General features: G+C 44.1%; 1 protein-coding gene across 1 annotated transcript in view; it reads left to right on the top strand.

The window, feature by feature from the left end:
- Window positions 1-10,379, top strand: part of EHD4 (EH domain containing 4) — a 63,089-nt gene that overhangs the window by 33,729 nt on the left and 18,981 nt on the right. Inside the window, exon 4 of the mRNA XM_083167335.1 lies at window positions 6,025-6,437. Coding sequence (XP_083023461.1) covers window positions 6,025-6,437 — 413 coding nt within the window. The remainder of the gene's footprint in view (window positions 1-6,024; window positions 6,438-10,379) is intronic.

The raw sequence follows: 10,379 nt of genomic DNA, 5'->3' as shown, positions 1-10,379 counted from the left end.
CAAAAAAATGAAAAGGAGGTTGAAATAATGATTGCAACATAAAGTAGACATATGGTCTTTGTTAGTTATTAACTATTTTGAGTGGTATGTTTATTTGTCTCACAAGCAGAAAATGTGACATTTTGCAAATTGCAAAATTTTCCATTTTTTCACGACATTTTGGTATTTTTCACAAAAAAACACAGACTGTATCGACCAAAATTTACCACTAACTTGAAGTACAATGTGTCACGAGAAAACAATCTCAAAATCACTGGGATAAGTAAAAGCAAAAAAAAGTTATTCCCACTTAAGTGAGACATGTCAGATTTGAAAAAAAGGGCTCTGTCATGAAGGCACAAACTGGCTCTGTCATGAAGGGGTTAATTCAGCATTGGAAACCGATACTCTGGAGAATCTAAATAATCTTGTAATAATAATTTTGATAGTCTATAATAAATAATCTAAATATTTGATAGTGCGTACACACTAGATCATGTCTCATTAACTATATGCAAAATAACGATACCATTACCAATATATTGTCTAGTGCAGCGGTTCTTAACCTGTGTTCGATCGTACACCAGGTGTGTTGCGAGTCAGTCTCAAAGGTTCGGCAGAGGTTTGTGTCCATTCCATTCGCCAGGTGCATTAATATACTTTTGGCATTCACATAATACTTTTATGGCATTTTCAATGTTTCCCTATAAGAAACTGAAGGCTATTGATGAATATTTATGGCAAATTTTTTTAATTTGTTGCGTCATTTATGACAAAAAATGCGCGACCTGGCAGCCCTTCCATTCACCACACTCATATGATTTGTGTCGACACGCTCAGCTTGGCCACCGCTTGTTACAACGTATCTTTGCGAGCAATCCTTTTCGAGAATGGTAGACCGAAAAGGAACAGACTGTTGCGAAAATTCTAAGAGTGCCAATGCGGAGCCGCGCATTTCTGAATTTCTCTCTAAAAGGCATCTGCAAAAGTTACATTGATTTACATAAAATATATATCTCTGTTTTGAATTTTACATTTTTTTTTATTGAACTAATAAAGGGTTCGGTGAATGCACTTATGAAACTTGTGGGGTCAGTATCTCCAACAAGGTTAAGAGCCACTGGTCTGTTGTGTATGCACGTACTTGTTAACGATGCCTGTTTTTCTCCTATTGTTCTTAATAAGCTGGGATCAAAGGGATCATAATTGGTATAGAGTTAACGCCCCTCTTTTGATGTTGGTATTTGAGGCCCTTGGTTCTGTGTTCTCAGGATTTCCCTATCTGGTATTTAATTTCCTGCATATACGTGATGTTGGTGAAAAGTTTGCTTTCGGAAATGGTTTATTGCCGCTGTAATTAATTTATTTTTAGTATACTTGAAGGAGATACAATTGGATTTTTTGGAGTGGTGCCGCGATTACATTCATGCAGGGCCGGCGCCACCACTAGGCAGTTCTAGGCATTTGCCTAGGGCACCGGCCACTGGAGGACGGCCGTTTGCCCCTCGCCCCCCGTGCAAAGGGGGTCCCTGCCGGCTTCTGACAGAAGCCTGCAGTAGTGTCCTTGCCGCGCAGGTACCTCCTGCGGCGCTGAGTATAAAGCTTAAGCTGGCGGCGGTGGGGGGTCCCTTCAGTGAGTAAGAAATCACTAGCGCTATGCGGCGATGCGGGAAGTGCTTCTGTTTTGAAAACACTGGCCGCACGGCACACGCTGATTGGCTGTGATTCAGCCAATCAGTGTGCGCCGTGCGGCCGGTGTTTTCAAAACAGAAGCGCTTCCCATGCCACCGCATAGCGCTAGTGATTTCTTACTCACTGAAGGGACCCCCCCACCACGGCCAGCTTTATACTCAGTGCCGCAGGAAGTACCCGCGTGGCAAGGACACCACTGCAGGGCTGGCTCCTGTCAGACGCCAGCCTGGACCCCCCTGCCCACTCCCCAGACGGCGCAACAGGTACCCCGGCACCGGGGCGCCCCACCCCGACTTGCCTGGGGCGCTCCGGTGCCTTGCACCGGCCCTGCATTCATGTTGCTCGCATGGAATTATGGGGCAGATGCATTAAGCCTGGCAAAGGAAGAAAGTCGAAGGTAATAATGCACCAGCCAGTCGGCCCCAACTGACATTTTTCAAACCCAGTGGAACATGACAGTTCGGTGCAAATTAGCTGGTACATTATCACCTTCGATTTTTTTCTCTTCTCCAGGCTTAATACATCTGCCCGTAAATGTGGATATTCACCTGTGGGCAGAGCTGAATAGAAGTGTGGCCCATATCACATTCATCCATCTACTTGTGTAAGTTTCAGTTATCACTATCAGTGCACACTTGCAGAAGCCTTCTAACTTAGGACCTTATTCTAGTTCACACGCAGCGCTGCGAATTGCGCTGAGTGTAAGTTTTAATGGCACCCGCAGCTTGCACAGCCGCCTGCCCTCCAGCAGCTGCATCACTGCCGAATCTCCATAGGAACGTAGGTGCGAACAGGAGTGTGCCTGCTCGCACCAAGCTATGCACCTGCGCAATAGTAAAACTTTTCTCGTGGGGGAGTGAGTGAAACAGAATAAGGCCCCTAGTTCAATAGGTCTATTTGCAATCAGATGGATCTCTGTGTGCTGTATGAACAACTTGGCATAGGCTGCCATTCCAGACTTTAGCTGTAGATGCGAGTTCCGTACAACTCGTAACCGCCTGTAGATGCTGATAGTTGTGTACATTAGGCTATGGAGCATGCGCATTGCTAAAGATCTGTCCGCAAACCAGACTTGCATGCTACGCTTCTTTAGCCCCTGAAGCTTGCGATTGGCCATAGCAGGCTTGCAGTAAAGGATGGGGGGGGGGGGGGGGGGGGGGACGGACATTTCTCAATTCCCCTTCCCCAACCAAAATAAAAGCTAGAAACCCAGAGCTGGATTCAGTTTACAGTCTCTCACCTCCATTAAGGATTAGATCTTATTTCTTGGTTCTTGAAGGGCAGAACACTAGAGCACTTTTTGTATGCACAACACAATTCTCATTTCTCTGCTATAAATAGCTGCAGCATTGTAATTTCAGCTCCTACTGTTTACATGTACATTTAGTAACTGCCATTCAGATTTTGTTGGTTTAAAATGGATGTTTGTTTTTTTCAGTTGAAGGACTGTTACAGCCTGATAAAGTAGTACATACTGCCAGGCAGAGATAAGGGAGGAGAAAGGAAGTTAATGTAATGCACGGTGACAGTTTATTTATTTGTACAAAAATTTTTTTTCTCTATATGGATCCTCTGCCCAGGATGTGCGCCTCTTCTCCAAACCAAACCACCATCTTAACCTCCCTAAAATATTACCATCCCTATACACAGGTTTCCCAAACTAACTGATCATTCTTTCTGTTCTACAAAAAAAACACTAAACCAAAATTGCTGAGTGCCCAGGTTATATAAATTCCCCTTCCCTAAGCACCCATTGATATTGCAGTCCAATATCCTTGTACCAAACTCCTATTTCTGTGCGTATTTTATATACATCACTGTCATCACTGTTTGCCTGTATCTATGAGCCAAAATCTGTAGAGGGCACCGTGCAGTGCAAGCGCTAGCTGATCCTGTAGAGGAGGATGCTGTCCTCTGTGTGGTTGCCGCTGCGCTCGTCACACAGCATGATAAGCATCAGCGCCAGCAGCAAGAAACTCCCTACTGAGACCGAATCAGCAGCAGATGACCAAAAAGAGGCGGGGCTACACAAGAGCAGGGCTAATGAATGGAATCAGACGATGAGCTGCCAGACAGAAATAGGTAATTAGAGTGTGTGTGCTGCTGTCGGCATCTGTAAACGCTGTGTATATGCAGCGCTTCTGCTGTCTGCAACTGTGGGTATTAAGTATAAGCAGCACTACTATCTTCGGCAACTGTGGGCGTTATATGGTCTATTGTGGTCTACAACTACTCCTCACCTTTCTGAGGTAAAGTACCGTTAGTGACCACTAGAGGCCACTTGACCGGCCAAATTACTCCTTAACAGAAAGGGAAAGCAAAATGATCGGTTTCAAACTGCTTGATATGGAGATAGGGAGCTGTAAAAATAGAGATTCATACCTCCCAACATTTCCACTAATTAAAGCCAGACACTCGCGTGCCCAAAAAGGGGTGTGGTCTATGCCACGTCGGCAGGCCCATTTTCCGTCACTACAGGGGCATGGCCAGTGCTGTGAAAGCTGCTGGCCTTGCTCTCAGCCCCTCTGTCTTTTTGAATAGACTCTCAACTGCCCCCCCCCCCCCCCCCCCCACCACCACCACCACCACCATGAGACACGTCCGGTCCTGGGTGGGATGTGGGACAGTTGAAAGGTATGTAGATTGGACGTAGGGGCAGATGGGGCCTAAGCCATCATTTTGATGGGCTTTTAACTAGAATGCAATAATGCTCTTTTGCCTTTTTATGATGAAGAATAGTTGTTCAGTGAAGTCACTTGCAGAAAAGCATATAGTATCAGGGATGTGCAGTCAGGGGAGGCAGTGCCTCTCCTGTCAATAATGATTAACATAATAAAATACAAAGAAAATACTTATGACACATGTGTCATAAATATATCCTTTGTATTATTCTAATAGTTTTAGCCTCCAAATTTGTTTTTATTATTACCTTTGGAGGCACCTAGAGCAATGCCAAGTGTGTCAATGTAAAATGTGCAGAAACAGGGCACGCTGGGGACATGGCCAAGCTGCAGGCTGTAAAAGCCCTTTAAAACTTGTATGTGAGGCCTTCGCTACAGGGACATGCTTTCTGACTACAGTACATGAAAGCAGGCCCCTGTCTTTGGGGCAGATGTGATTGGGCAGGCCAGGATACGCAGGACGTCCTGCACCAAGTGTTGTTTTTTTTTGTTTTTTTTTACCACTGCGGTGGAGGCAAAGACACACCCCCTTTTCAGTGACCACACCCCCTATTTATGTAGTGCGGTCCTTGAATATCTGCTGGAAGTATTAAGTGGCCCCCCAGCTGAAATATTTGCCACCCCTGTGTATAAGGCTTGTTTACATTCACTGTTTGCGTTTGCATGACAACATTGTGGTTCCTGAAGGAAAGAATGAGCGAATTATACATTCTTATCTAGAACCTTTCCTTGGTGTATTGACCTATACGTTAAAGCTACATGACGGGTTTGTGTAACTTCCATTAGGTTGCATCTACTTTCATGTGTCATATCTAGCAGTTTGCTCCTATATCTTCCCACCACCATTCATAGTATCTTCATCTGTGCATTTATTGAAAAATCTAAATAATGAATCAGTTGTTAAAACCCCCCCGAATACATTTAACATTAATATGCACCCATATCATAGTGCCGAATATGTGTTGTGGTTGGCATTTAGTACTGGGTGGCATGCTGGCTCCTGCATTCCACTTCTGTCTGCGAGTTGGCTTGCTGGGACCAAGGGACAGTCTGCAAACTACTTGCCATGATACAACTGTATTACAAAACTGTTCCATGTAGTTTGTAGAGTGTCCCTTTTGTGTATGGACTACACAAGGGGGCAATCTACTGTACAGACTTCCTGAAACTTGAGTGTTTCTGGTTATTCTGGTTCACTCGCAAAGGCAAATTCCTTCTCAAATGGACAAAACCATGTCCACTGCAGGTGGGGCAGATGTAACTTGTGCAGAGAGATAGATTTGGGTGGAGTTTCACTTCAAAGTGAGATCTATATTGCAGTGTAAAAATAAAGCAGTCAGTAATTACCCTGCACAGAAACAAAATAACTCAACCAAATCTAACTCTCTCTGCACATGTTACATCTGCCCCCCCCTGCAGTGCACATGGTTTTGTCCATTTGAGAAGGAATTTGCCTTTGCGAGTGAACCAGACTAAGGGCTTTTGTGTGCCAGGTAGTTGGTACACTGTCCCTTGCAAGTATCCCACAACACAGTGTACCGGTCGATTGCACGCGACACATTAGACATCCCTGCTATATGACATGTTTTATATAATGTAGTCTGGACAAAGGCCTTCTGTAATGTGAGAACTTTGCTATGGTTAATACTCCTATTTTTGGTCTTTTCTGTAGGCTATGATTTCTGCCAGGTCTTGCAGTGGTTTGCAGAACGAGTTGACCGGATTATTCTTCTTTTTGACGCTCACAAACTGGACATATCTGATGAGTTCTCGGAGGCAATCAAAGCCTTCAGAGGTCAGGATGACAAAATCCGAGTGGTGCTGAACAAGGCTGACCAGGTGGATACTCAGCAGCTGATGAGAGTCTACGGTGCCCTGATGTGGTCATTGGGGAAGGTGATAAACACCCCAGAGGTGGTACGGGTTTACATCGGCTCTTTCTGGGCTAAACCTCTACAGAACACTGAGAACCGCAAACTCTTTGAAATGGAAGCTCGGGATTTATTCCGTGATATCCAGGGTCTCCCACGGAACGCTGCCTTGCGCAAACTAAATGACCTTATAAAAAGAGCTCGGCTTGCAAAGGTAAGTTGTGTATTTTATGCATGCACTCTCTATCATTGTAGAGGAGATTGGGACTATGGAACACAGTGTCTTGTGTATGACCAGCTTAACTCCAGATGACATGTTGTACATTGTTTACCTAATTCATTTTTGGTCTCTCTCATTTATTCATTAAAGGGGCCCATACACTTTGAGATGTGGACAGTCAGGAAATGTTCAACTCAGATTGGCTTCACAATGTTAATGTTCCAAAAATGCAATTAAATCTGATCTAATTCTAATGGAAAGCCAGAGACTGGTTAGGAAGGGTGGTAGATGTGGTCAGATGGTGGCAACCCAAAGCCACATTATTCATATATTTTAAGGTTATTATATTAAAAAAAAGTGTTCCTCATTCAACATAGCCGATGTATCTGAGAATAACAACACAGCCAGTGGCCTAGGAATTATTCTGCTAATTATACAGCTTATTAGGACTTGTAACAATAGTGAATGGCATCATTAGTATAATCGGGAAGTATGATACAGATCGCTGGTTTCCTAGCATTCTGATGGTGGATGGTGGACCGTGACCATGTCACTTACAGGCTTTCCTCTTGAGTTGATCAGGGTGTCGGGTTATGATGTATGTGTTGGCTTATGTACAGTATTTCTCTTTGGCGAGGCAAAGGCACAGCTTCCTGTACTAAATCATGTCTTTTAGATGACCTTAAAAACCTGGATAACCTGTTTGTTTTGTAGCATTCATAAATCTATGAGAAGAAAAAATCAGGACTACCCTATGTAATGCTATGAATGCTTGTGCTGTGTGGCCCGGAGACCCAGCATACGTACTTCATAAACTTGAAGCGTGCTCAATGTTTTTTGAATGGATGAATTGGCGCTAAGACACCAAGTACTAATTTGTATCTAATAATAGGTTTTCCCATGTCTTCTTCTGTCTGCTGTTTGGAGAACTATGGGAAGGCACGTGTAACTGCATGGAGGATAGCTTTTGAGGAATGTATAAGGTACTTTGTTTCCAAAAGGCTTTGACATTTGGAAATAAATTGCCCTTGGGAAGGTATAATGGGGCATAAACATGGGGCGATTTTAGGGCAGTTTCTAAGTTATCTCACTGTGGGTTATTCTGGTTCCTCGCAAAGACAGAATCACTCTCTAATAGCCAAAACCATATGCACTGCAGGTGGGGCTGATGTAACATGTGCAGAGACAGCTACATTTGGGTGGGGTTTGTACTTCAACTGAAATCTATATTGCAGTGTAAAAATAAAGCAGCCAGTATTTACCCTGCACAGAAACCCAAATGCACCCAAATCTAACTGTCTCTGCACATATTACATCAGCCCCACCTGCAGTGCATATGGTTTTGTCCATTAGAGAGTGATTGTGCCTTTGGGAGTGAAGTAGAATAACCCCCAATATCACAAAAAAATGCCCCTACATCGCTCTGTATGTACGGGTCATAGCGATGCTTGGCCCCACGCGTCGCTTCCACCCGGTGATTACTAGATTAATCCAGCATGCTGTATATTAATCACTAGTGTCAGAGAACACTGGCCCTGATAGATCGCTCAGAATACATTGCTGACACATCCATGTGTGCTGAGCGATCTTGCTGAGCATTCTGAGAGATCTAGCATAGCTCAGAACGATCAGCATATCACTACGTGTGTAGGCCCTGGCCCTATAACTTAGCACTTGATATATGGTAATGGTGGTAGGACTGGATTTGGTGGCAGGACTGGTAAGCGCTTTTATGTGATGCAGTCCAGGGGGTATTGGTGTATTTGTGTCAAATTTCCTTTAGGATTTGGCAAAAACCAAGATTTTTTTTCTATTTTATGAGATAGCAGGATTGGTTTAAAGACCCAGGGTGAAATTACCCCCTGTGGTATTGTGTGATAGGACAGGATAAAAAGAGGGCATTTGGGCCCTGTGTGTAGATCTCTTCTGACATAGGGCCACATGTACTAAGCTTCAAATGTGATAAAATGGAGGGTGATAAACAGCCAGCCAATCAGCTCCCACATGACATGTCATAGACTGTGTTTGAAAAATGTCAAGCAGGAGCGGATTGGCTGACTGTTTATCACTCTCCAGTTTATCACGTTTGGAGCTTAGTGCATCTGGCCCTGAGCGAGTAGTTCTGTCACCTCTTGTATTCTATGACCGGTCCTTAGCACCTTTTAGCGACTGGAGATGGGGCCTAATGCAGCGGTAGACTGTTTTGAAAAGCCACCAACAAACAGCTTTGTAGATCCGTCCACTCAAAATGCAAATGAAGAAGGATGTGTCAGACACCTCTTTGCTGCACTTACGATCCCAGAGGTAACAGTCTGGGATCAACATTGATTAATGGTTGTGTTGTTTCCCGCAGTTGGCCAGCTAATTAGGCCTACTCAGGCTGGCTGGCGCAGGGCATCTGGCCAGGAAGTTTGCGTCCTGAGAAGCAGACCCTGGCATTGCCACTTTCAGAAAATGGGTACAAGTCCCCTTTTCTGGAAACGCCAGCCATCCCCACCCCTGTGTTTTCATTGTACTGAAACACATACAGCTTTTTTGTTCTGCCCAAGTAAACAAGGCAATTGAGAAATTTCATGTCAAATTTAGTTGAATTGACCCATGAAGTTTGATTGCTTGGGGTGTGTTCCATTGGCCTATGGCTTGTGTGCATTCTTAAAGCTGGTCGTACATTGATCAGACAATTATTGGCCAATTTGGCAAGTAAGTGCATAGTGCATGGCATTACCTGGTTGGTACTGTATCTCTGTCCACTTTATTTTCACCAAGGCTTTGTACATACGTAGGCCACTCTGTATATGGCCATATACAGACTTAAGACTTTCTGTCCAACTGACCAAACACATTCAACACCTTTGTTTGATCGTTTTTTACCATATTTCAGTGTTTTGAGAGTAGATTATTTGATTGTCATTTGTTCCCATCTATTAGCAGATTTTTTTTTCCAACTGTCAAATTGGCAGGTTGGTTGGACAGAAAATCTGCAGCGTTCCATCTGTTGCAGTCTGGCCCTGGTGTGCACCTTCGTGGAGCGCCATTCCGAATTTTGGTATAAGGTGTTTGAGGAATGAAGGACGGGGTTGTGTCTTGTCTTTTTGGGCCTTATTCCAGTTCACTCTTTAGAGGCAAATTCCTTTTCAAATGGACAAAACCATGTGCACTGCAGGTGGGGCAGATACAACATGTGCATTAGATTTGGGTGCAGGTTTTTCTTAAAAGTGAGCTCTATGTGTAGAATGTACAGCAGTCAGTATTTTCCCTGCACAGAAGCAAAATAGCTCACCCAAATCTAATTCTATCTGCACAAGTTACATCTGCCCCCTGCAGTGCACATGGCTTTGTCCATTTGAGAAGGAATTTTCCTCTAAGATTAAACTAGAATAAGGGCCTTTGTATACTGTGGAGAGACTGTGGTTAGGCTTGGACTCCTTTCCACTGTGTTCTCTATTTACTACCAACCAATGCACTTTCAGAATCTTTGCTCTGTGGTCAGCATGACCCCGCATCCTGTCAGCACTCTGCAACACCCTTGTCTGTGGTCACATGTGGTATTATGGCATAGTCTATGACTAATTTGGAGGAACCTTCTGCCCTCCAGCTGAACTACACATCCCAGCATGCCCTGCTACAGTTTTTCTAATTGGCCATTTTTCTTACCAACATTTCATGTTCGCTATTGCCCAATCCGGCAATTGCGGCATTAGGACGTTGCCCTAATACATCTGATGTATAGGGCTCTTTAGACGCAAGCCTTTCTGGAAAAGCCCCACACAAGCTAAATGAAGGATGGTGGGAATATTATACTGATAATGTTAGATGCCCCAAAGCTGGAGTCCTTGCTGATAAACTGTCTGGTAGAACCGGTTTCCTGACCAGTCATACTGATTATACCGGAGGTACGAGAGCTGTTGTCTCATTGTATCCAGGGTACTAGGAAAA

Source organism: Crinia signifera, chromosome 12 (genome assembly GCF_055691185.1).
Source record: "Crinia signifera chromosome 12, ASM5569118v1, whole genome shotgun sequence".
NCBI lineage: Eukaryota > Metazoa > Chordata > Amphibia > Anura > Myobatrachidae > Crinia > Crinia signifera.
This window is presented reverse-complemented; position numbering and strand designations above follow the sequence as displayed.